The 27,819-nt window shown below is 33.7% G+C and overlaps 3 protein-coding genes across 4 annotated transcripts; 1 reads left to right on the top strand and 2 right to left on the bottom strand.

Annotated features, from left to right (window-relative positions):
* The first annotated feature begins 1,470 nt into the window (after positions 1 to 1,470).
* LOC107631215 (dormancy-associated protein 1) lies at positions 1,471 to 2,505 on the top strand. The gene is made up of 2 exons (XM_016334581.3): positions 1,471 to 2,096; positions 2,180 to 2,505. Exons 1-2 carry the CDS (start codon positions 1,768 to 1,770, stop codon positions 2,214 to 2,216), a joined length of 366 nt encoding a protein of 121 aa, XP_016190067.1. The 5' UTR covers positions 1,471 to 1,767; the 3' UTR covers positions 2,217 to 2,505.
* An 11,667-nt stretch (positions 2,506 to 14,172) lies between these two features.
* Positions 14,173 to 15,498, bottom strand: LOC110270347 (uncharacterized). Its single transcript, XM_021119479.2, has one exon. The coding sequence runs from the start codon at positions 15,121 to 15,123 to the stop codon at positions 14,347 to 14,349; it is 777 nt and encodes a 258-aa protein (XP_020975138.1). The 5' UTR covers positions 15,124 to 15,498; the 3' UTR covers positions 14,173 to 14,346.
* Positions 15,499 to 16,360: 862 nt separating this feature from the next.
* LOC148572494 (putative E3 ubiquitin-protein ligase RING1a) lies at positions 16,361 to 21,057 on the bottom strand. 2 transcript variants are annotated; one of them, XM_088508311.1, is made up of 10 exons: positions 20,781 to 21,057; positions 20,610 to 20,652; positions 19,600 to 19,658; positions 18,712 to 18,793; positions 18,448 to 18,568; positions 18,331 to 18,372; positions 17,587 to 18,102; positions 17,226 to 17,333; positions 16,958 to 17,149; positions 16,361 to 16,858 (listed from the first exon to the last, which is right to left on the bottom strand). In XM_088508311.1, exons 1-10 carry the CDS (start codon positions 20,869 to 20,871, stop codon positions 16,832 to 16,834), a joined length of 1,281 nt encoding a protein of 426 aa, XP_088364437.1. In that variant the 5' UTR covers positions 20,872 to 21,057; the 3' UTR covers positions 16,361 to 16,831. The 2 variants fall into 2 exon arrangements, with proteins under 2 accessions (XP_088364437.1, XP_088364439.1); XM_088508313.1 differs by having other exon boundaries at positions 17,587 to 18,099.
* Between the last annotated feature and the right edge of the window lie 6,762 nt (positions 21,058 to 27,819).

Here is a 27,819-nt window from a genome sequence, read left to right as displayed (position 1 = left end):
TTAAATAAAAAATTACTTTTAAATTAAATTACATTAAAAAACATATCAAAAACATCTATCTAATCAATATTTTGTCTTTGTTCTGAAATTTATTTTCTTGTTTTAATAAGCTCGTAAATACTTTTTAGAGCATCTCCGGTGTTTTGTTTTTCTTCAATTTTATTGAGTCCTATAAGATAGCATATAAGCATTTGTATAATTATTTATTATAAAAATTAATTTTAGATTCAATATGAAATTTATCCTCCAATATTTGGTCTTAATTCAATTTAAACTTTATATAATTTTTAATTATTTTATTTAATGTGTTATATAAATAACAGTATTGGATTGATCTTTTTTTAAAATGATACGATCTCTTTTTACTGATACTGTCTTATTTTAGATATTATATCCAATGTAAATTTTAATTTTAAACTAATTCAATTATTGTATATGTCAAAAATAATACCAAAAAAACATCTCATTAAAATTGATCTTATATTCTTTATGATGAGAAATATAATAAATATGTGAAAAAATAAATAATATTCTTTATCTCAAGAAAAAAAGAAATAATTGAAAAACATAAAAAGAAAAACTAGGAAATAATTGTAATTATTGATGATGATAAAAGATAATTTTTATAAAGAAAATAATTTAAAAACTTCCCTTTTTTTAAAAAATAAAGTATTATTGATTTTATAAAAAATAAAAAATTTATTATTTTAATAAAAATAGTTTTTAAAAACATATCTAAACATATTTAAAATTTAAGAAAACTATTTTTTTTATCAAAAGAAATTAATCCAACCAAATCTGAATCATACTGTAGTTTTTTTTTTTTTTTTTTTGGTTTTCTAGTGTAGATTTATCTAAACGCATGAAATGGAGTAGGCCCATGGATTTTTTTGTCTGTGGGCGACTAGATCTAGTAACCATGATTTTAATCTGATGTTTCTTATGGTATCTAAAAACTTGGTGTCTAATTGCTAAAAAATATTTAATAATTAATATTTAATTTAAAAATATAAAAATTAATAAATTTAAAATATTTAAAATTTATTATAAAGATGAGTTAAATAAAAAATTAAAAACTTCATTTTTTAATTTTTAGTGTACATATATTAATTAAAGAAAAAGTCTAGGAGACAGTAACTTTTTTAAATTTTGGTCAGTATGTAACCGTAAGAAAAAATGAACCATTGAATAAAATTTCACATCAATCTTCCACTATTAAAATCATCATTAATAACTATTTAATGGTTACAAATACCAAAAGTCTTAATTAAAAATTATTAGATATTTACTACTTGGTAGTTGGTATTTGCTACCAGATCGCAAAATAAAAGTGTGGGTGGGCCTTGGGGGGCTAAAAAGTAATTTGCCACCGGAATAGGACAAATGAGAAACTAAAATTACATCTTACCCACTCTTCATCCTTATCCACTTTCTTCTCCTTCATCCCCTCTAACTATTCTCAGTATAGTCAGTACAGTACTATCATTATTCATTCCATATCCCGACAAAACAATATTACAATTGTCACCGATACGAAGCATTAAAATAAATAAAATTGTAGAATAAATTTAAAAAAAATGTTAAATAATTAATATTCACTTTTATTTTATTAAAAATATTAATCTCCTAATATTATTTTTATATATTTATGTCGGACTGTAGTATAAGAGTAATTTGAGATATTTTAAGTGGCAGAGTGTTGTTGGCATATATAATAGTGGAAAATCCGCAGAGAGAGAGAGAGAGAGGAGATTGAGAGTAGTGAAGATGGTTCTGTTAGAGAAGCTGTGGGATGACGTGGTGGCAGGGCCGCAACCAGATCGCGGGCTGGGGAAGCTGAGGAAGATCACCACCTCCCAGCCCTTGAACATCAAAGCCATAACATCTGAAACTGATAACAAGTACCAGAGATCCATGTCTATGCCCGCCACACCTACAACCCCTGGGACCCCAACAACACCGCTCTCTGCCACGCCGCGTAAACCTGACAACGTTTGGAGGAGCGTCTTCCATCCTGGCAGCAACTCCGCCACTAAGACCATCGGTTCTGATTACTTTGACAAACCACTCCCCAATTCTCCTACTGTCTATGACTGGTAATAATACCCTAAGCTAACTGCTATATTATTATTTCTCAACTTTCCAACTGATTTGATTTTCATGTGTCCATGGCATGCAGGCTCTACAGTGGTGAGACAAGGAGCAAGCACCGCTAAGGAGTGGATCAGCGTCTTCCGTGGTCAAGGTCTTGCATGTAAATAGCGTCCTTTGCTTTTTAGTCTGCTTGTTTGGTCTGTGGTCTTAATCTATCTAGTTTTTTATGCTGATTATGATGAGTGCACTGTTATGTCTTGTTTTAAGTGGTATTTAACTTTACCTACTACTTAATAATCTCCTCTGTTTTAGCCAGATCTAGCCACCCTCATCATCAACTTGCTTATGAGTTGAAATAATGTTTATCTATCTATCTTATATGTTAATAAACGTGTGTTTCCTTTTAATTTATCTCCGATCTCTTCTTCCAACTGCGTAAGAATAATTGAATATGTAACTCTACTGCAAAATGAAGCTTCAGATCTTCTTCTGAATATCTGATTTCTTAGTCAACAATTACTCTCATAATTATCCTAATTGCATATTATCACAATAATTGAAGCTTATGGCCCACCGGGTTCCTCTTTTTATATTATATTATATATGTACAACCCATTTCTTTCTTTAATCTTTATTAAAAAGGAGGTTGAATAAGTCATTGTAATTATCAAAATCCTGACTAATGTTATGCAGTACTATTTATTTAATTTGATTTTTCACACATTGATTTGGCGTATTCGGACCTGCCTCTTCTATAGTTTATCCATAGCACTAACAAAAAGACAAAAGCAGATAAGAACGAATGCTTTATTTAGAATTAAATATTATCCTTGTCTTTATCTTTGGGACACTGCCTAATCTAACCGCTAGAATTAATTATGGATGGTTTATATCTTCGGGCGATAAATAATTTACTCTGAACTCGTCAACTTCATGCAATACTTTTCCCGGTAACACCAAGGAACGCGCAAGAAAAATCACATCTAAATATTTTATCATTATTTCAGTAACATTAATAATATATAGAAAAATATTTATAAATATTGGGGAAATAATTAATATACTTTAATAATTATTTTGTTAGCTAGCTTGTAGTAAGTTGTAAGGAATTTGCTAAGAATCTTGATTCTTTAGCTTTGTAACAAAGAACCTAGAACAGGAATCTTGTGTAAATAAAAATGCTGTCCGATTCTCTGTTGCTATCGCTAGATGGGCACATGATATATAGCAGTCTCAATCGCAAGAACACTTACGTGTATCTTTGGGATTTTAATGAACACTATTCACGAACCCAAATCTGCATACGGAGAAGGGGACATATATATAGCAGATTCCTCTTCTTGCACACCATATATGAAGCAAAAATTTTTTCACAATCCATAAATCCAGATTTAGAATTTTTGTCCTAATTAAATTTTAGCATAATCAAAAATAAAATTTTTACCATAGCATAATCAGTTAATTACAAACAAAATACATAATCAGAATTCATAATAAAAATTTGTTAGTAGAATTAAAATTTTTTGGCATGATTAGTGAACAAAAGCAGAACCAATTTAAAAGCAAAATCAAACAAAGCAGAAATAGAACACTAAAAACAAAATCGAAACAAAGCAAAAATAGAACGTACATACTAGAAATAAGGAGAACTAGTCCATAATCCAAAGGCAACGAGTAACGGAGGTCGAATATATCTTTCACTCACTTCTATCATTTCTCTCTTTTTCTCTCTCTCTTTGCATTCTCTCTTTGCATTCTGCGACTTTTTTTCTCTCTTTTGTGAGGTCCAAATCCAAATTTTTGGGGTATATTCTTGCACCTTTATATCTTTATCCTAATCAAGTTTTGATGCCAATTTTTGAGGTAGAGAGTATAGCTATCAAAGTAAGAGAGAAGAGGGAGAACATAATTCTCGTTTTTATGCAAAGAAGCAAACTTCAAATAGTAGTTTCTCATTCGTTCATCGTTGGATTGGCTTGAAATTTGAACTGCGTGTTTCTATCATCTTGTTCTTCATTTTGGACGGTGAAAATATTGATTGGAAGTCTGCAGCGGGAGAAATTGGCTTTGCAAGAGAGAAAATAGGTTTTTCGGTTTTACACAGAGCAGCAATCTTTGAACAAAAGTTTCTCATTCTTACACCGTTGGATCGATGAAAAATTTGGACTGCAGATTTTTCTCATCTTGTTCTTCATTCTGGACGGTGAAGATTTTTATTGGAAGTCTGCAGAGGGAGAAATAGGCTTCGAACAGAAGCTCTGTTTTTTGGGTATTTTTCATCTTCTTGCTTCTCATTTATAAGCTTTGGTGCTTTGATGTTTTGGCTGGTTATATGCACGATTTGTGCTTTGTTTGAAACTCTCTTGTACCTCATTTGATTATAGTGAAGCTATTTCATTGGTTTGGATGACTTGTGATTTTTACCTCTCACATTGAGGGGATTTTCCACGTTAAAATCTCGGTGTGTTCTTGTTATTGCTTTACTTGCTATATTTATTTGTTTCTAGTTGCTGTCATATTGTGTTGTGGGTGCTTCCATATTGTTCTTGTGTTGGATATTTGTGTTGTTTCCGTTACTAGGCTCTTTTATATTGGCATCAGAGCTTGTTCGTATTTTTTAGGCTTGTGATTTTATGAACAATGGAAGCTAACACTAATACTAGTAGGATGATTACTCTGAATGGTCCTAATTATGATTTGTGGAAGTCAAAGATGAAAGATTTGCTTTATGTTAAGAATTTTTGTCAACTAATTTTTGGTACAGAGAAGCCTAATGATAAATCTGATGATGATTGGACTTTGTTGCATAGACAAGTTTGTGGATATATTAGGCAATGGATTGACGATAATGTGTTGAACCATATTATTGGAGAGACACATGCTCGAACTCTTTGGATTAAACTTGAATAGTTCTATGCTTGAAAAACTGGGAATAACAAGATATTTTTTATCATGCAGTTGTTGGCTTTGAAATATACAGATGAGATATCAATGACAGATCACTTGAATAACTTCCAAAGAATTATGAACTAGTTATCTTTCATGGATATCAAGTTTGATGAAAAGGTTCAAGGATTGTTACTTCTTAACTCCTTATCAAACTCGTGAAAAATTCTCAGAATGTTATTGTCCAATTCTACTCCTGATAGTGTAATCTCTATGGATCTTGCCAATAAGAATGTTTTGAATGAAGAATTTGTTGGTCATCAAATTTTATCAAAAGAATTTGTTGGTCATCTTTCAGTATTTATGATGCTGGAAATGATTAAATGACCGAGGTTTTGTGTTTTTTGAAAAGTGGGCATTTCTTTTAACAAAATGTTTGTTATTACTGTTTTTTTTTTTTTTTTGCAAACGCATTCAGACCAAAATTTTTGTAAGCAAACTTCTTGAATGAGGAGTTCTTTCGTGAAATTGTGAGTTTTCAAAAGCAATCTCATTTTTGGATACATAGCCTAAACCCGACTTGTTTGATGCAGGTTCAGTCTTTGAAGTTGATGCAGTTTCATAAAATAATATTTTTCAAATTCCTCTTCATAGGAGAGAACGTGTACCAGACCAAATTTATTCATGATAGATTTTGTTTTTGAAGAAGAGGTTATAAATTTTGTTGAAAGATTATCAAAAACTACATTATCTTTTGTCACATATCCTAACCCATATTTTTCAAACAATGGTATTTGATTTGCAAGTAATTTGTCCAAGTTGCTGGAACTTTGAGCAAATTTTGCTAAATCATTATTCAATCTTTTAATCATTTTCATTTAATCTTTCATCTTCAGCAATAAGCTCTTATGAAGGATCCATAATGTGCTTTCCTTTTAGTTTCTCAAGTTCAAATTTCAGAAATATGTTTTCTTCAATAATGTCTAAAGCACATTCAGTTTCCTTCACCTTTTCTCTCAAAAAATTATTTTCAGCTTTTAGTATTTATTTTTTAGATTTGCATTTATTGTATTTGTTCAGCAGTTTTTTTAGAATTTAGAGTGAGATCATCTATGATAAGATGTAAATTATCTATGGACAAGTCATAGTAATTTACCTCATCAAGTTGATCCTCACTAGCCATAAAATAGATTTGAGCTTCGCATTCATAGTCTTCTTCCTCATTCGAATCGTTCTCAAGGTCCTCCGAATATGCCATGAGCACTCTCTTCTTTTCTTTCTTTTCTTTGTCCTCCTTTTTGAGTTTCGGACAGTTGTACTTGAGATGCCTAGCCTCCTTGCAGTTGTGAAAAATTACTTTGCTCATGTCCTTCTTGTACTCCTTTGAGCTTGAGCCATTGTACTTGCCTTTGTTCCTCATTAGTCTTCTAAGTCTCCTAGCAAAAAATACAAGTTCATCATCTGAAAAAATGGTCACTAGACTCACTTTCTTTTGATTCAACTCTTAACTTAAGGGCTATTCCCTTTTTTTTTAAGTCTTGGTTTGTGTGTGTGGTTTCATAGGCAAGGAGTTTCCCTTTCAGCTCATCATATGTTATGGGACTTAGATTATTACTTTCGGCTAGGACAGTGGCCTTTGTTTCCCATTCCTTTGTGAGGCTTCTAAGGATTTTTCTCACTAGGGTTTGTTCTGAGTAGGTTGTGCCCATAGCATCGAGGTTGTTGATTATGATTGAGAATCTCTCAAATACTTTATCAATACTTTCTCCATCCTTCATGTTAAACATCTCGTATTCTTTTCGCAGCATATCAATCCTTGTTTCTTTGACTTGTTTAGTGCCTTCGTGTGTAACCTAGAGTTTTTCTCAAATTTCTTTGGCTGTCTTGCATCTAGACACATTTCGGTACTCTTCAAAGCTGATAGCACAATGAAGTAGGTTGATGGCTTTAGCATTCAGCTCCACTTTCTTCTTGTCATCATCTGTCTATTCAGTTTCTTCTTTTAGAGTCACCACTCCATTAGCACTTGTCTTTATTGGAATCTTGGGGCCGCTTACAACAATTTTTCATATGTTGTAATCAATGGATTGGATGAAGATCCACATCCTCTCTTTTCAGTAGGCATAGTTCTTCCCGTTGAAGAAGGGAGGCCTGTTGTTTGGCTGGCCTTCTGTTAGAGTGTAGGCAGCTGTGATTATGCTTAAGTTGTTCGCCATTGGACCTTTGCTCCAGGCGGTGAAGCTTAATTCTTGAGACCTTGGCTCTGATTACCAATTGAAGGTTGTAGAAGGCTTAGAGAAGAGGGGTTGAATCTATGGCCTTCTTTTACTTTAATGAATTTTGCCTTTGCTTGCAAACTTTTACTTAGAATCAGTTTGAACTGTGCAGCAAAAATTTTATGAGACAATTTAGTTTTGTCTCATAAATAGCAGAAAACAAAATATTGAGAAAGAGAAGAAGAATGGCACCAGCATGTATCCTGGTTCAATTGCCTTGTGCAATGCAACCTATATCCAGTCTCTACCACAACTGTGGTGAAATTTTCACTATAGTTAAAGTATTACATACACCAATTCATAGGATTCACACAATCATTTCTCTCTCAAGTTCTAACCTAACTTGACTTAGTTATGCTAATACCTAACTCTTCACTCTAAGTGCTAACCCAACTTAGAAAGGGGTACCTCACAGGTACAAGACACAAGACTTAATAAACAACCTAAAGAAATCTGAAATCACTTTAGACTTTTCTCTCAAGTGTATCACTCAGTCTTTTATCACTCATAGGCTTTTTCTTGATTCCTCTCTTTCAGCCTTTTTCCACTCAAGAAATTACAGAAAGATATACATTGAAAATGAAATGCACACTGTAAAACATGAAGGAGATTGATTCTCCAACAGCCTCTGTTGCTATAAGTTGAACCGAATTCAGTTAACTCTGATTAAGTTCTTCATCTTGGCAGAATGCTTCTTTTACTAGAAAATACTATCCAAAGTTGATGAACTCTTCATAGAGAAACTCTTCAGAACAAACTCAAAATTTGGTTCTCTCTCCTTGTCTTCAGAAAGAAGAAAAATTTTCTTTTGTACCTCTTTCAATGTTGTTGAGTTGCCTTCTTCCAAGTCAACTCCTCGAGCTGTGTGCTTCACCAACTTACCATTTCACTATTTTCAATCAATTCCTAAATTAGAAATTTTGAATCTGAGCCTTTTTGCTTGACCGAAAACCTCAGGGTAGCAATAAAAAAGTTGTTTAGTGGTAAACACAGATCTGAACCCTTGAGCTAGAGCTTTGTCCCCAAAAAACTATTTTGGCCTTTGAATCACAGCAGTGATTATCAGAAATCACTTTCTCTATTTATCCCAAATTGGAGTAGTAGAGAGTTGGAGGAGTGAAGAAAGTAAATTGCATGCAAATGGAAATAAATCAGCTTTAACTTCTGACATAGCTTAAATGGGTTTGATTTGGGTGATTAGACCTTTGCTTTCTTTAATTAAGCTTTCTATTTCTTTTTTCTTTGATGAAATGAGCAAGAAGAAGAACGGAGCTTTCTCTCTCTTTTTCTCTAAGGTTCTGATCGAAGCAAACTTGTGAGGTGTATTGGAAGGCTTAGCTTGAATGGAGTTATCTTGGGCTTGTGTTGGATTTGTTTCATTTAGCCCAGCTGAATTCTTTGCTTTGAATTCTTTGGGCTTTCTTTGTTTAGACAACCCACCAGCAATGGTTTTTGTTTTCTTGCATTTGGGCTGTTGTTTCTTTTAATTTTGGCCCGCATCACTTTATCAAACATAATTAAAAACTAATTGGATGATTAACCCAATAAAATAATGTTTGTCATCATCAATTGAAATTAGTTAATTTCTTAACTCAACAATTATTGTGGTCAAAAGGGACATGTGAAAAAATTTTGTTGGTAGCTAAAGAAGGAGAAAGCCAAGGCAAGTAAAGACAAGAGCACAAATAAAGATGGTGGTAGCAATGAAGACAAGGTCAATGTAACTCATGATGATTTTCTTCTTGTTGAGGAGTTTGAATCTGTTAATATTGTTGATAATAGCACTAGTTGGATGATTGATAATGGTTCTTCTATTCATGTTACATCTAGGAGAGATTTGTTTACATCTTATACTCTTGGTGATTTTGGTGATATGAAAATGGCTCATCAAGGTGTTGCAAAATGTGCCGGTATTGGACAGGTTTGCTTAGAAACCTCCAACGGTACCAAGTTGACTTTGAAATGTGTGAAGCATATTCCAAATATTCGGTTGAACTTACTTTCTGTTGGTAAGTTGTGTGATGAAGACTTGGATAGCTCATTCTCTCGTGATAGTTGGAAGCTCACTAAGGATTCCATGGTTGTTGCTAGAGGTATATGATACTCTACTCTTTATTTAACTCAAGCAAATATTGTGAAAGATGTTGTTAATGCTGCTGAGTTTGTTGATGAAACTAATTTACGGCATAAGAGATTATGTCATATGAGTGAGAAAGGCATGAATATGTTATTCAAGAGGAATCTTTTATCTGGTTGCAAGGTTGCTTTGTAAAAGTGCAACCATTGCTTTGCTGGAAAATAAAACAGGGTTTTTTCCAAGAGCAATCCACCTTCAAGGAAGCCGGAGATACTTGACTTGGTGCATTCTGATGTATGTGGGCCGATGAAGACAAGAACACTTGGAGGATCTATTTATTTTGTAAACTTTATTGATGATCATTCTAGGAAATTATGGGTTTACACTTTGAAGACCAAAGATCAAATTTTGAATGTATTCAAGCAATTTCAAGCTTCTGTTGAAAGAGAAACTGGAAAGAAGTTGAAATGCATTCGTACCGATAATGGTGGTGAGTACTCAGGTCCATTTGATGCTTATTGTAAAGAGCATGGTATAAGACATCAGAAGACTCCTCCGAAGACTCCTCAGTTGAATGGCTTGGCTGAAAGGATGAACAGAAGATTAGTTGAAAGAGCTAGGTGCTTATTGTCACAATCTGGATTGACAAAATCCTTTTGGGGTGAAGCTTTGAGCATTGTTGTTCATGTCTTGAACCGGATTTGAAGTGCCAGCGAAGGTATGGTCAGGTAAAGATGTTTCTTATGATCATTAAGAGTCTTTGGATGTAAAGCCTTTATTCATATTCCTAAAGATGAGAGATCCAAGCTTTATGTAAAGACTAAGCAGTGTATTTTTATTGGCTATGGCATGGATGAATTTGGTTACAGGTTTTATGATTCTATTAGTAAGAAGGTGATTCGGAGTATAAATGTTGTCTTTATTGAAGACCAAACATTGAAGGATGTTGATAATGCAGAGAAGCCAATGGTTCAGCCTAGTGATGATTTTTCTGACTTGGATATTACTCCCTCTATGGCTATGGTGAAAGATGGTAGAGTTGAAATTCAAAATAATGAGCATAATACAAGTGCAGATGAAGATGGAACAGTTGATCTGATACTTCATGAAGTTGGTGATGATGATCAAGATGAACAACCAGCTTTAGAAATTCAAAATAATGAGCATGATACAAGTGCAGGTGAAGATGGAACAGTTGATCTGATACTTCATGAAGTTGGTGATGATGATCAAGATGAACAACCAGCTTTAGAAATTCCTGCAAATGCACTTAGAAGGTCTACAAGAGAGAGGAAGCCTTCGTCAAGGTATTCTCCACATGAGTTTATTTTGTTGACTGATGGGAGAGAACCTGAATATTTCGGAGAGGCTGTTGAAGATGAAAGCAAAACTCAATGGCTTGAAGTTATGCAAGAAGAAATAAAGTCTTTGCTTGAGAATGATACCTATGAGTTGGTGAAGCTAGCGAAGGGTATGCGAGTTTTGAAGAACAAATAGTTATTCAAAATCAAGAATGAAGAACACAATTCTAAGCCTCGATATAAAGCCAAATTGGTTGTTGGAGGCTTTAGTCAGAGAAAAGGTGTTGATTATGAGGAGATTTTTTCTCCTGTTGTGAGGATGTCATCCAATCGTACTGTGCTTGGATTAGCAGCTTCTCTTGATCTGGAGATTGAGCAAATGGATGTGAAGACAGCTTTTCTTCATGTTGATTTGGATAGAAAAATCTACATGGAGCAACCGGAGGGCTTTGTTGTTAAAGGAAAGGAAGATTTTATATGCAAGTTTAAGAAGAGTCTTTATGGGATGAAGCAAGCTCCAAGACATCGGTACAAGAAATTTGGATCTGTTATGGGGAGCATAGTTATCGTAAGACAACTTCAGATCATTGTGTATTTGTGCAAAAATTTTCTGATGATGATTTTATCATCCTTTTGCTTTATGTGGATGATATTTTGATTGTGGGCAATAATGATTTGAGGATTAATGAGTTGAAGAAACAGTAGAGCAAGTTCTTTGCTATGAAGGATTTGGGTCCTGCCAAACAGATTTTGGGCATGACTATTCCTCGTTATAAAGATTCCAAGAAGCTTTATTTGTCATAGGAGAAGTACATAAAGAAGGTGCTTCAAAGGTTCGGTATGAATGATGCCAAATATTTTGCTAGTTCTTTTGCACATGATTTTAAGTTGAGTGACAAGTAGTGTCCAACCACTGATGAGGAGAAGCAAGCAATGGATGAAATTCCTTATGCCTCAGTTGTTGGAAGCTTGATGTATGCTATGGTGTATACTAAACCAGACATTGCTCATGCGGTTGGTACTGTGAGTTGTTTTCTCTCTAATCTAGGTAAAGAACATTGGAATGCTGTTAAATGGATTATGAGATATCTCAAAGGTACAACTAACTTGATTTTGAGTTTTCGTAGTGAGAAATCTTTGCTAGTTAGCTTTATTGATGTAGATATAGCAGGAGATATTGATTCTCGAAAGTCTTCTTCAGGTTATTTGGTCAAGTTTGTAGGGGGAACTATTTCATGGCAGTCAAGATTACAGAAGTGTGTTGTACTTTCTACTACAGATGCAGAGTTTATTGCAGCAACTGAAGCATGTAAAGAATTGTTGTGGATGAAGAAGTTTCTTGTAGTACTTGTTTTAAAGCAAGACCGTTATGTGTTGTTGTGTGATAGTCAAAGAGCTATTCATCTTGCCAAGAATTCTATTTTTCATGCAAGATCTAAACATATTGATGTTAGGTATCACTGGATACGAGATGTGTTAGACTCCAAGTCGTTGAAACTTGAGAAAGGTCACACTGATGATAATTGTGCTGATATGATGATGAAAGCATTGTCAAGAGATAAGATTGAAACATGTTGTTTTGATCGCCGGAATGGCGAGGGCCTCCACCTAGTCGAGAAGGGGGGATTTGTTGGGCTTTTTTCTCTCCTTTGTGAGGCCCAAGTCCAAATTTTTGGGGGTATATTCTTGCACCCTTATCTCTCTACCCTAATCAGGTTTTGGTGTCAATTTTGAAGTAGAGAGTATAGCCACCAAAGTGAGAGAGAAGAGAAAAAATAGAATTCCCGTTTTTATGCAGAGCAGCAAATTTTAAATAGCAGTTTCTTATTCGTTCACCGTTGGATTGACTTGAAATTTAAAATGCGTGTTCCTATCATTTTGTTCTTTATTATGGAGGGTGCAAATGTTGAATAGAAGTTTGCAGTGGGAAAAATTGGCTTCGCAAGAGAGAAAATAGGTTTCCCAGTTTTACACAAAGCATCAATCTTTGAACAGGAGTTTCTCATTCTTTCACCGTTGGATCGATGTAAAATTTAAATTGCATATTTTTCTCATCTTGTTCTTTATTATGGACGGTGAAGCTTTTTATTGAAAGTCTTCAGAAGGAGAAATAGGCTTCGAACAGCAGCTCTGTTTTTTGGGTATTTTTCATCTTCTTGCTTCTCATTTGTAAGCTTTGGTGCTTTGATATTTTGGCTGGTTATATGCACGATTTGTGCTTTGTTTGAGACTCTCTTGTACCTTATTTAATTATAGTAGAGCTATTTTATTGGTCTGGACAACTCGTGGTTTTTATCTCTCACATTGAAAGGGTTTTCCACGTTATAATTTCGGTGTGTTCTTGTTATTGCTTTACTTGCTATATTTACTTGTTCTTAATTGCTGCCATATTGTGTTGTGAGTGCTTTCATATTATTCTTGTGTTGAATATTTGTGTTGTTTCCGTTGCTAGTCTCTTTTAGAATCGGTGAGGCTAGAGGTGAGACGAGGGAAACTAGATGCGAGGCAGAAGAGGCAGCGGCGAGCTGGAGCTAAATGAGGCTAGAGGTGAGAGAAACTGGATGCAAGGCAAAGAGGGATGGATGAGAGCAAGATGCTGGAGACGAGAAGGGAAAAGAGTAGATTGAGGGTTCTTTTTGGAATTTAAAAAGTAAGGGCCAGGCGTTGTCATTGAGGTTTTTGACTTTATGTGTGTTGTTATTGAAATTTTTGTTGTCATTGAGGTTTTTGACTTTATGTGTGTTGTTATTGAAAATTTTTTTTTGTAGACTTAATTATAAAATTCAGTATGTTATAAAAATTTAATTAAAAAAAATATAGAAACTCAATTAAAAATTTGATAAAATTATAAGTAAGGATAGAGGAATTAAACTTTATTGTTGTGATACAAGAAGATTCCCATAATAAACAATTTAGGTTTCTTATAGAATTTTGTAAGTTATTTTTGCCTTTAAATTTCATCAAGGAATTTAGTTATTGAAAAAGCTAATTTAAAATGAAAAACGCTTACAATAAAATCTTGTCCTGTTGAGTGAATTCAACTAAAGTGTGAGACATGAGCTCTTAACGAATGTTAACCGATGATGGATTCTAGAATCTGACAAATAAACATACACTAAGCACATTTCTTTTCTTTGGATTTATAACCTCATTTATGCAATAAAAGAAGTTGCTTAGTCTAACTTAATCTAATACCGTATGAGGTAAGATAGCTGATTACCGTGTCTTGCACTTATACATCTTAACAAATTAAAGGCATGTATTTACTTTTATCTATATTAAGTATATATTAAAATTAATTATTAATATAAAATATATATTAAAATATAAAATATATATTAAAAATAAATTAAATTATATAATAACTAATTTTAACGTACAGATAATATTTTTATTGGCTGTTGCTCTGACACTATGAACTCTCCAAAATGAATATTTACCAAACCTAATTGCTAAAAATCACAGCGGTAGCTAGATCAAATAAAGGAGGTTTCATCTATCAAAAGTTTTATCTTCCTCGTCAAGTTGTCAGATTTAATAACATAATAATATTAACCTTGAGGCATTATAGACTAATAATATTAGCTAGAAGTCAGGAACTTTGCATATAATCCAAAAAGCATAAAAATAAATAAATAAAGCTTAGTAGATTAGCATGAAGAGTATACATGTATGGTATGCGTATGCATCCTAATAATAATAATAATAAGTCCTAACCATATCTGCGGTGCTGCCAAATTCCAGGACCCCCGGCGGCCAGTGCTTCTAACTCAACTGGTTTCATAATACAATGTTGCCCATTATACCCCTGCTGCATCTCCATTGCTATCTTTCTCTCCAACTCATGATGCCTCTCGAATCTTCTCCTCATTAGATTCTCCCTCCGACTCATCATCGTCAACTTGTTCTTTTCTCTCTTCTTATTATCGTCCGTTCTTCTTCTGCTTCCACCAATTGGAACCGGTATTGCTTCCAAACCCATTAACTTCGCTACAACCCCTGGCTTGCACCACACGACACTCTCTCCAGCCACCGTTGTTGGCAAACACATCTCCCTTTCAAAATCATTGATCTCTTCTTCCATCAACATTCCCCCTAAACTCCTCTCGCTGCAAACCGATCTTCTTCCTTCCACTGTTCCGAAAGAGGATCGGTACATAGCATCTCTACCGTCAAGCGAAAACCTTGGATACTGGTTCAACGCGTTCCTCGCAGACCTCAAGATGTCGCTGTTGTTCACACAAGACATCCTTCCCCTTCGTATGGAACTGTATTCGTTGAGCTTGGCCTTCCTCGCCATCTCTTCCTCCATTTCAAGTTGCAGTATCAGATCCTCCAGTGTTGGAGAGCTTTGCTTTGAAGGGGAGCTTATGTTGTTGTGTTGGTTGAGTGTGGAGGTGGAACCGTCGTTGTTGCACAAGGTTCTGAAACCTTTCTTCATCTTGGCACCAAAGGAGTTCTTGAGGAGAAAGAAGGGCATGTCCTTCATGAGAGAAAGAGAAAGAGAAAGAAAAAGAGAACAAGTGGTGCATGGTTGTCAAAAAGAGTTGGTTATAGAGAGGAGAGGATGCTACAGGAATGCATTGAAACTGAAACGTGAATGGAGTGAATAAGAGCGGTGTGGCGTGAATGGAGCAACAAGTGCAATTAGATATGAGACTTAATAGCAGTCACATGATAGATAGGGAAGTTAAGGGCTTCAATTCACGTTCATTCACAGATTCTTCAAAAAAGCATTATAGTATTGTGTGTTTATAGCAGAGTATGTGAAAGATTACCTAATGCATGCCTTCTCAGATACCATTTTTTCTTCTACTCTACAATTGGTTGGGAGAAATCAAGGCCATTTATTAAACAGAAACTATTGAACAGCCACCCTCTCCATCTTTGCATCTATTTTTAGCTTACTACTATAAAATATGTCGGCAATTTTATAAAGGAGTATTAGGGTTAGCAAGTTTTATAATTTGTAGTCATCAATTAGTTATTATTAGTATTTTTAATGGTATAAGATTATATCTAATAGTGTAGAATAACTCATTTTTCTTTTGCTGATTAAATACTCTGACCAAATTTTAATAAACTGCTTGTCCTTTAGACTTTTTCATTTTATAATTCTTATATAATGCATATCCTCCATAATGTATTTTAACTACAAACAAATTTATGCTCATTCATTGCATAACTTAATAGAGTAGGGTAGATGTAAATTCTGGAGTAAGTAGTTTCTCCTAATCCTCCATAAATGATTTGAAGATTTTCTCTACTATTTTTACAGGGTATTCATATATACCAAGACGAATTTATCCAGTATCTTTCCCCTTTTTAACGCTGCGGTTTAAAAGGAGACCGAGATTAATTGACAGAAACTAAGAAATCAAAGTCCCAATATTATATTTGGTGTAAAGTGTATATAATTGAATTATATTATAATATCTTTTTTTTTTGGTGACTATTATAATATCTTGTTTAGTTTAAAATAAATATAAAGATAAAATAAAAATATTTATTAAAATATATTTAGTTATTAAAGAAAATATTGTTAGTTTTAATGTCTCTAAAAATTTCAGTATTTTATGTTTTTGTTTTCAAAGTTTTTTTGTAAATGTAAATGGAATTCAACTAACGGCACTGAATTCTATTTTTAAACGGGATATCATGATTGAAATCCAAAACTCTCGTTTAAACCGTCCATCTAATTATGCTAGTAACGACTTTCAATTGCATTTTGCATTATCTAGTTGCTCCATATCAAGAGCATGCATAAAATTGATCAATATGTCTTCGGTACATTTCGATATTTGAAAAAAAAAAAATAATAAACCACATTTGTAATGAAAAAAACAAACCGTAGTGTTTTACCACACACAAACACAAACTGACGGACAAACTTACCATAGCCACCGATGTGACATGAATGGCCACTGAATGCAACTTAGTAACATATTTATGTGAAGATTTACGAAACGTCGAAACCTGTTGTGTATCAAAATACCCTCTACCTGTGGTTTTTCTTTACTGTATTATTTACAAACTAAGATCAGCCCCCTTCGGCTTATAATATGAGGAAGGCACTTACTAGATAAATGTTGAAAACTATCTATGATTTCTCCGTGTTCCGTATAATTATATGTTTGTGCACTTAGCAAAGAATGGTTCAGATGACTGTTCATCATTCAGTTCGAGCGAACTGAATTCTACAACTTCCTCTTATAAGCCATGAGCTGTGGGAGAGAAGAATAGCAATGTAACAGTGGTAAGAATAAAATGTTGGAATAAAAAGGTTTATTACCCATGGAACATAGTCACTTTAGAGAATTTACCAGATAACCACGGATGAGGTTACAACTTTTCAGTTCAGCCAACGTTTCTTGTTCTCCTAGAGCACGTACCTTATCTTTTTTTGGATCAACTGTTCTTTCACCTCTTATAATATTGACTTGCGGCTCTCCCGGCTCTTCTACCAAGCATAACTCAACATCATCTGGCTGCTGTGCAGTCTTAACTGCAACATACTGCAGAAAAAAACAGTGAGTGACGATATGTGATACAAAACATTTGAGTATCACTTGATCTGAAAAAAGATATAACCTTGCTCAGTGAACTGACTGACAATGTAGGCTTGCACTGAAGGTATGGCTCCTGCAAATTTGGTCCTCTTTGTTTATCCATAGAGACAACCACAAGAAAGATATCCGACTGAAACAATATAGGCCAAATGTCGGATCTTATCATATAGTTGCAGTATCAAGTGCCCACGCAAAGAATGATTATAAGAAGGAAAAGAAAAATAATTATAAAACATGAACTTAGCAGCCTTAACATTAATCTGAATCTGAGCCCTGGTTTAAAAGCTGTCAGATTGAAACCTCAAACAGGTGACCATGTGACCATGAAGCCAAGCATATAGTCTGGTACTAGAAACAATCAAAATACTAAAAGAATAAATTACCCTGTCATCATTTTCTTCAGAGCTGTGAAGACGATCAACCAACTTGGAGATGCGACTGTTTTTGGAATTTTTCCCATTGGCAGAATTCTTGCCATTTCCTCGGGTGTGACTCCGCTGTCCATTCTTCCCCCAGGCAAGTGTACTACCAGATGAAGTTATGACATCTCTATCCCCTTCAGGAGTATTTTCCTCTCCGGCTACATCAGCCTCAGTAGAGGCAGAATGCTGAGGAAACTGTGTTTCTCCGCCTCTTTTGCATCTTTTTGGTCTGTTTTCAGTCTGCTCATCACAGGAAGATGAGCCCTTCCCCCCTTCATTATCATTCACACCCTCATTGTCATCGGATACTTCTTGTTCACCTGCATTTCTGAAGCGTTTTCTTCTCCTCATATTTGAGGTTCGATAGTTACCTTGTGACCTCCTTACAAAAGCCACTGCTGCTGATTTAGCATTCCGTTTCTTACCCAATGCTTCTGTCTGTCGTCTAAGAGTCTGAGCAATGGAAGCTTGAATCTTCTTAAAAAATATAAACACTTGAATTATTAATAATACAAGCTGGTGTAAAAAACATAAAAAATAAAAACTTGCAAACAAAACATAACACAGATGAGCAACTTTAATTTCTTGATCTTGCTAACAAACTCGACAATGCCAAAGCACAACTGCTGCTAGAATAAGAAAAGGTACAGTTGCCATAAAATTTATAAACATCCATATTTCAAGAAAAGGCGAGTCAAATCCCACCTGTTTATTGTGAGTCACCTCGTCTTCATGTAATGCCAATTCCTAGTACATAACCTTGTTAGTGAGTTATTCTTTCAGAGACATTTTTCAATCATAGATACAGTATGTCGACATTACCTCCTCCTCATACTTATCAATATCTGGATAGAGAGCAGCAATCAAGGCATCATAATTTGGATCATCCCTGAGTGAGCGTCGGCTAGCACAATGTGTACGGCAAGCGGGGCATTCATTGTTACTGTAGCAAATCCAATCCAGACATACTCAAAAGATGAAATATAAAACTTTTGCTGCAAAATCAACGTAGACCATTCCATATATGTGTGTTGTGTGTGTATGGGTGTGAAATAATAAAGTAATGGTGGCAGTTTGAGGACGAACCCAAGACGCATAGATTTGTCTATGCACTCTCTGCAAAAGCGATGCAGGCATTCCATTACAGTTCTTGTTTTCCGAATGATGCCTACACATAAAATAAAAATCTATAATCAAATTCAAAAAGTTTAGGATTCTGCATCCAGGATATCTTGTTAAAAGTTAAAACTCAGTCTTAAAGCAAATTGTGCATGCAAAAGTATAAAAAGGCAAAATCTATCATTTTTCTAAATAAAAGAACCTTTTCATTTTGGTAAATGAATTAAAGATGTAGTTAATCCAATATTACTACATGAATAACTTATTTAAGCACATACTATAAAATTATGAATAAGTCAAATATCTAACGTCCATACATCATTATTTGCAGAATACATACGTATGTCCACTGTAAGCACATTTTTAACGTCTCATACAATTCCGTCGTGCTGGATAACTGTCCTAGTTAAAGATCCAATTGAATGCAACAAACTTTCTACAGATGTAATGAATAAAATCACAAATATAATGGAACAAATATCTATCCCAACTTCCTAAGATAATCTAACGGTTAATTGTCCAATTATATTATGTACTGTAAAGCATAAGCCCTCCTTCTGATTTGTCCTTTCTTTATCTCCTGTCAGTTCATCTACATTAACATCTGAGCTCGGTGTTACCACATTAAAACTTAAAGCGTCAAAATGTTGAAGGAAAACTGAGGAAACAGAACAATTACCTCTTTACATTGCTAGAATTATAACAAATATCTTGCCAAGTAAGCATGCTAGACTAATTGATGCCTTACATTACCAAAAAACTATCCAGCGAAGAAGGTTCATACTGACATCCAATTCTAGAAGAACATCAATCATATATAATTACGCAGTCTAGCATATGTTAAAAATTACAAACCTAGGCAGATGGGGCACTGAACTTCCTTGCGTACATCTGCCAATTTTATAACCACATATCTGTAAATAAAAGCCAATACAGAGGTATTAGCATGTCTCTTTTTTCAACGATAGAAGAATATTATTACGAGATAGGAGGATAAGATTCCCTCCATACAAAAACAAAACACAAATAAAAGATCAATGAAATGTCGTTTTCCGATATCTCAACATGAAGAAGGATCGTTCTTACAGACCAAAATCTCATGTCTTTACTCTAGGAAGGATCATTTGTATGATAACAGGAAACACAAGTAGTTAGCTTCATCTTAATTCTTGTCAGTTAGAACGGCATGTTATCTGATGCATGCATGCAAGCATTTCACACCATTGTCTTAGCAAAGTAGCATGTCCATGAAAATATCATTACATTCTGATTTCAAATGGGTAAGATAGAAATCCTAGGTGCCAATGAAAACTAGCATTCAGTTTTTAATTGCAGAAGACTCTACATAGATTTAAGTATTGCCTCTCATGGCACCATGTTACAGTCACATACAACCAAACCAAGAATAATTGAAACGTTCAAATTATTCTTGTCTAATCTGAAATCTAATACTCGAACGATCTATCTCTACTACCAAACTCAATCGAACTTTGACCACGTAAACAAGTGGGAAAATGTAACAACAATTCCAAACAGAATAAACACACATAAAATCGTATTAAAAGTCACCAAAGTAATCAAACGATTCAACGTCGAACTTGGGAGCAACCAAACCATCCAACGCCAGAGAAGCAAGACCGAAAAGCATCACTAACAAATCAGCTAAACTATGGTAGCACACTCAGAGAGACGAGACACGGGAACCGTAAAACAAAGGCATAAGAGAATCAAATCCACATTGAAAATTCAAGCTGCAACAAAATCGATCGAGAAAACAGAAAAAGCAAACGAAAAGAAAGCAATGAAAGACAAATCGATAAGTAAAGCGACGGAATAAATGAGAAAAAAAAATCAGCTCAACATACTCCTCCTTGTCGCCGTTGCTCAAAGAGTTGCTTCGATCGGATTCTAGAGATGAAAACAAGGAAGCAGAAGAGACAAAAAAAATGATAAGCAACAGCACGAGTTATGCAAATCCGGATGAGAATGAATTTAGGGAATCGAAGCGCAAAAATCGAGATGAAAACGACACGTACCGACTTCATCTTCTTGCTTCTCGACGCTGTTGGCGCGCAGAGCATCCTCGTGCTCCTCCAGAGACCCATGCAACCGCTTCTGTGCTGGCATTGTTTACTGTTGCGACCACAGCCTATCGACGAATGAAAGACCGTAACGCTTCGCCGCCGGAGGAAGCGGCTGCGGTAGCGGTGGGGAACGGAGAAAAGAGACGGGGACAAAGTGTGACTTCAACGCCTTGACCAGAGAGAGAAAGAGAGAGGGTGGTGGGGGCAGAGGGTGAAGGATGAAGCTCGTGATTTGTGTCATTCAGAAGTAGCGTTATATAGTTGAGTAGTTGACACTGTCAACGGAGTATTGGAGGAACTTCCAATAAGAGTTAGACACGTAGGTGTGTAGGTAGTATCGTATTTGACCAAATTGGGAGATGGACGTAAAAGATCGTGGTGTTATCCTGGTCCATTTGTTGTTATTATGAGCCATGATGCAGCTGATCATTACTCTATTTTTTACTTTTTAAGATTATTTATAGGGCTGCACACCGAATCGAATCGGATATAGCCTAAAATTCTATCTGATCCGCCCTGTACTTATCAGATCGGATACGATATCCGCATTTTTTGGGTCAGATCCGATCCGATCCGTATATCGGGTATATCCGCATAATTCAAAAAAGAACTATTTTAAGATTCTATTTGGCTATTTTTACAAAAAAATATCCATAAAATTCATTTTTCACCTGTTTAAGCCTATTTACTCCTAAAATATTATCAATAAAAGTTCTCTTGAATAACAAAAAAAATAATAACACAAGATTTAAGTTTAATTATTCTAAGTTGAAGTACAACATAAAAAATTAAAAACAAGATATCATAAAATTCATAAAACAACACACTAAAATTCATATCACATTAGGGTTTACTTTCTTAAATTATACTATTTATATGAGACGTGCGGATATGCGGATTTGCGAATTGGATCCACGGATATCACTGCTAAATTCACAATATGATCCTACCATAGTGCACATCGGATCTGATCCGATCCGATGACTTTGCGGATTGGATAATATTCGCAAAATTCGGATTGGATGTAGATAATTACCGCAAATATATGGATATTATCCGATCTATGTGCAGCCATAATTATTTGGTTGGGCAGGCCTTAGTGTATGAAATTTCTTCCTGAGTTACCGGCAAATATTAATGCGGCATGAAAAAAAATTGTTATTTAAAGTATCAAAAATGAAAATAAAATATTTTAAATTCTAATTTTTTAATTTTAAATTTGAATTATTAATATAAAATATAATAAATATTGACAGACGAAGATATGGACACGGTAAAATAAATAAATAGAGCAATGACAAACGACGAGTCAACGGGTTCGAGTCTCATATAAAAAAATTTTAAAAAAAAAACGAGTCAATTGAGAAGTAAGAGAGAGAGAGAGAAAAATAGGATCTGTTTTTAGTAAGCTCAAGCCTTTTGAACTTTTTTAATAGACACAAAATATAAATTATAAATATACCCCACATGGAAGTTTAATAGTAATTATTATTTTTTTATGATTACCATAAATATTTTTTAAATTCAACTAATAAAACCCTAAATTCACCAAACTCTGAATTCAGCCCCACCCCCAAACTCACCACACGGTAAATAAACTCAATGTCACCCTAATTTCTAATTCCTTTTCCTGTTAACTCACCACCACCTACTCTACTCTCTGTTGGTCTTAGCCGAGCCATCGTCGTTGCCGTCCAATCCATCTCCCAGCGTCGTTCGTAGGCTCTCCCTCCCCGTCTCCTCTTCTCTCGTCAAGTGGTCATCAGCGCCGTAGTGCTCCGTCTCCTCTTTCATCCTCCACTTCCAGAGTAACAATGGAGTCTCAGACTCAGATATGAAATTGCTTCATTGATTTTATTTTTTTGTTCCTTTTATGTTCTTGTTGTATTCCTCCACTCCTTTGTATGAATCTGTTGTATTCCTTTCTTTCATTGATTTCATTCAATTTTTTTGTTCTGTTTATTTGTGATTCGAGAGTTGTATGCTATATTCATGTCAGAGGGACAAAGTGACATAAAACAGAATTATAGAAGAAGCCCTAACCTTCAATTTCACATAGCAATATGTTGTAGGAGCCTGCTACACATACAAGTAAAAAGGCCGTACAAGTTTTACAAGTTATCAGCCCAAACTTCATTAACACGCGCATTAACTCATTTTAAATGGAGCGTAACTACACGCGCCCCACTCAAACGGTTCCTCTTCTTCTTCTTCTCTTCTTCTTCTTCTTCGTCTTCGTCTTCTTCCTCTTCCTCTTCCTCTTCTTCTTCTTCTTCTTCTTCTTCTTCTTCTTATTCTTCTTCTTCTTCGTTTTTTTTTTCGATTTTCATGGTTTCTAAAATTCTTTTTCTTCTTCTTGCTGCACGTTCTTCTTCCTCTTACTCTTCTTCTTCTCCTTTTCTTTCGTTTCTGCACGTTCTTCTTCCTCGTTTTCCTCTTTTTCTTCTTCTTCATTTACGTCTTTTCTCTCTGTTTTCTCTTTTTTTTCGATTTTTTATGGTAAAATCGTTTTTGAAGAAGAAGAAGCAGCAGAAGATGAGGAGGAGAAAGAGAAAGAGTTCTGAATTATGCATAAGATGTACTTCAACGAATTTTGGTTTGGGTGAATTCTTGTAACCGTTTGGGTGTATTTTCTGTAATCCTTTAGGTGTATTTCTGTAATCATTTGGGTGTATTTGAGTGATATCTGACTGATATCTATGGGTGTATCTGACTCATATCTATGGGTGTATCTGACTCATATCTATGGGTGTATTTTTCATTTCAGAAAAAATGGCAGGCAGAAACCAAGCTGAAAAAAATGTAAGAACAAATATATGTCTTCGATCAAATCAGTTTTTCATAATAGAAATATATCTAACTCTAATTTTGCTTTGTTTACAGCAAATCAAGGACCTAAAGTGTACAAACCCATCTGTTGAGTGAGAAATTCAGAAATATGAGCGAGGAGAAGTGATGCAATAAGACTGTCCAGGCCATCCTCATTGTTATTGAGTCCATTTTGTCAGATAGATTCTAATGATATTGTCACTGATTAATGTAACTGTTATATACTCTTGTAAGAAATTGAACACATGGTGTAAATATATTTGATCCAATTATAAGTAAATTTTTTTTTCATAATTAAACTCTCTCTGGTGTATTCAAAATGTCTGATTTACAGGTACTATAATATGAAGTGGTGATCCAGATAGATTGGAACCCATATATGACGGTCTGCATAGAGATCTGCATAATACACCCAAACACAGACTATAAATACACCCGATAAAAAATTAAATTTACACCTCTACTGCAGATTTTAACCCAACACTACCTGAAAGCCACTTGTTGTCCACAAGACCAAAATTAATTAAACTCTCTCTGGTGTATTCAAAATGTCTGATTTACAGGTACTATAATATGAAGTGGTGATCCAGATAGATTGGAACCCATATATGACGGTCTGCATAGAGATCTGCATAATACACCCAAACACAAACTATAAATACACCCGATAAAAAATTAAATTTACACCTCTGCTGCAGATTTTAACCCAACACTACCAGAAAGCCACTTGTTGTCCACAAGACCAAAATTAATTAAACTCTCTCTGGTGTATTCAAAATGTCTGATTTATAGGTACTATAATATGAAGTGGTGATCCAGATAGATTGGAACCCATATATGACAGTCTGCATAGAGATCTGCATAATACACCCAAACACAGACTATAAATACACCCGATAAAAATTAAATTTACACCTCTGCTGCAGATTTTAACCCAACACTACCTGAAGGCCACTTGTTGTCCACAAGACCAAAATTAATTAAACTCTCTCTGGTGTATTCAAAATGTCTGATTTACAGGTACTATAATATGAAGTGGTGATCCAGAATTCCAAATAGATTGGAACCCATATATGACGGTCTGCATAGAGATCTGCATAATACACCCAAACACAGACTATAAATACACCCGATAAAAAATTAAATTTACACCTCTGCTGCAGATTTTAACCCAACACTACCTGAAAGCCACTTGTTGTCCACAAGACCAAAATTTAGCAGAAAATCATTCTAATTCCTATCAAATGAGTCTTTGCTATGAGGGTTTTATTTTTCCTCTTTGCTACATGTAATCAATTGATTCTGAATCTCGTTTTCCTTCCTATTTGTGCTCCACTTCGCCCTGATTCAGCTGACAATCTGAGGTTGAATCATCTATTATCTTCAAAACGAGTTCAAACTTTGATTTCAGAAACCAGAAAATCGAAAAGAAAACGAAGCTGGAGTTACAGAGAGAAGAACTAACGTCAATGACGAAGAACAAACCAATGAGAAAGGAGAAGAAAAGAACGATCGAAAAACCAGGGGAAGACGCGCGAGAAGAAGAACGATGAAATTTGGAAAGAAGGAAAACAAAGAAGGAAACAAATCTTTTAAATTTGGTAGTTATACAAACGCGGGATCTTTGTATAGCGCGTGTAAGTGACGTAGGAGTTGCAACGCGTTTTAGTGGATTAGGCGTTAATGAACTTGTAATAGTTACAAGCCCTAATCGCTTGTATACTGAGCTTTTCCCTATGTTGTATGCATCGCTAACATAGTTATTTATGATATGAAAGTAGTTTCCTATAGCTTCTTATTGTGGTGATCCATGACATAAGAATGAAGTGCTATGCTACAAGCATGTTGGTGTAGTTAAGATTCATGCCAATTTGGTAATTATATGCAGCAATTGCAATTCTCCATTATTGTTCTATTGGTATCTAACATAGTGAGACATGAAACTTCATGGATTTTACAAACAATGCTATGAGTAATGGCGGAGCTTTGTGTGGGCAAGGGGGCCATGGCCCCCAAAGTTTTTGTAAAAATATCAGCAATTCTACTTTAAAGAAAATAAAATTAGCTTGTTTGATTAAATTGATATACTTTCAACTTATGTATCTGAGTTTTATGTCTATCTTCACCATTCTTTCAAACTTTTTATTCTATCATATTTGACATAACAAATAGCATATTTTTAAATCAACAACAAGTGGCATATCTTTAAATCAACGTTACAAATTCAATATCATTATAGAATTAACACTAAATTATATTTAGCTTCTCATATAGTTTTATGCATTATTTTATTTTTAGAATAATAAAAATTATAATATATCTAGTAGTAATATCAGTTATTAATAAAAAGTTATTATTTTATTTTTAAATCAACTTTATAAATTTAATGCCATTATAGTATAACACTGTTTATATTAATAAATTTTGATATTTTTATTTTATTAGAAATTTAAGACTTTATTTTGTTGTATTATATTATTTAATTTGTAATAAAATAATAAAAATAATTAATCTTGAGACTTTTAAGAGATAAATATTATCAAAAATAAAATTAATTTTTTAAAATATTAAACAAATTTTATAAGTTATAATTGATTTTATATAATTTAAATAAAAAAATTAATTTAAAAAAAATCAGTTTTTAGATAAAAAATTAATTTTCTAAATAAAAATAGATTTTTATGCAAGAACTAATTTTTTTCATATAAAAACTAATTTTTTTAATTAATTTTTTATTTAAAATCAAATTGGCTTATTAACTTAAACAAAATTTTTTATTAATTAAAATCAAAATTTTTTTTGTTAATTTTAACTATATATAATCCTACATATTAATAATAAATTTAAAAATAAAATTATTATATTTATAAATTTTATTTTAATATAAATACTATTATATAATTTTTTATTAAGATTTCTGGTCCTCCAAAAAAAATTTTCAAGCTCCGCCATTGGCTATAAAAATTGTGTAATTCGTTTGTATTTTACAGGTTTACAATTTTAATTTATGTTTCCAAAAAAATCAACCATTTTTTATTTTGTCTATCAAATATGCTCAGTTGAACATATTCAAATCACTGTATAGTGCATGTTTGAGGCAGATAGTCCTATTAGATAATTAGAAGAGGAAATAAATAGGAAGATAGAGTTTTGAAAACAAGCTTTGGAAGCAGTTTTTTTTTTATCTTTTATCATTTATATTTTATATTAATAGAAGTAAAACAAAACATACAAAATTTAAAGCTTCACAGGTAGCTTATGATTCCTAGCTTAGAGGTGCAAATTGGGAAGATATAATAACATCACAATTCAAACAGTGGGTGTTTCTTGGTTTTTATCTACTTCTACTATATTTAAAAGGAAAAGAATAGTGTTGGTGGCCATGTTTTCTTCCTAAGATACCTGTTTTCCTTATTCTTCTCTTAAAGAAAATATCATAAAATATGTTTTATGTAGAATGTGAATGCGTCATTAAAGGAGATGAAACGTTGTAATTACCTGACAGCGCATGCATCATGACGATGATGAGTTGCTGCATCGTCATCGCCATCTTCCACGCCGGCTTTTTCTATGGTTGCGGTGCTTTTCATTTCTCCTTCTATTCTCGCATCAATTATTAAAGATCTTGGACATGATCTATTTTGTCTTCACGTTTTTTAAGTTTCTTCTATAAGAGTGAGAGGCTCTATTTAGTAATTAGATTTTATTCTTTGCTGGGTCCTTGACCCCCAAAATAAAATGAAATAAGCAAATAAAACTAATTTTGATAGAGAGATTATGCCATTTGAGCTATAACTCGTGGCAACGTAATGTTATTTATTATCAATAAATTTGCATCATTTAATCCTTTGATTTTCCATATTTGTAATTATCATTATAGATTAATAATAAATAAAATTATATCAATATTTTAAAGATCAAACGTTTTAAAAAAATTTTATAACTTTCTATTTATAACTTCTTTCCTAAATACAAGTACTTTTGTATTTATTTCAACAATACTTATACTTAAAACTTCTTAATTTAACAAAAAAATAAATATTTATACTACTGACCTAGTAGATGACTCGTGTACATTTTCATGGTGTACTGTAAAAGCGTGCGGATTACATTGATAAGTTCGGACTAATAGCTCTAAAAATTTGATAATTAAAGTTAGAAG

This window comes from Arachis ipaensis, chromosome B3, assembly GCF_059453495.1.
Source record: "Arachis ipaensis isolate K30076 ecotype BB chromosome B3, ASM5945349v1, whole genome shotgun sequence".
Lineage (NCBI taxonomy): Eukaryota > Viridiplantae > Streptophyta > Magnoliopsida > Fabales > Fabaceae > Arachis > Arachis ipaensis.
This window is presented reverse-complemented; position numbering and strand designations above follow the sequence as displayed.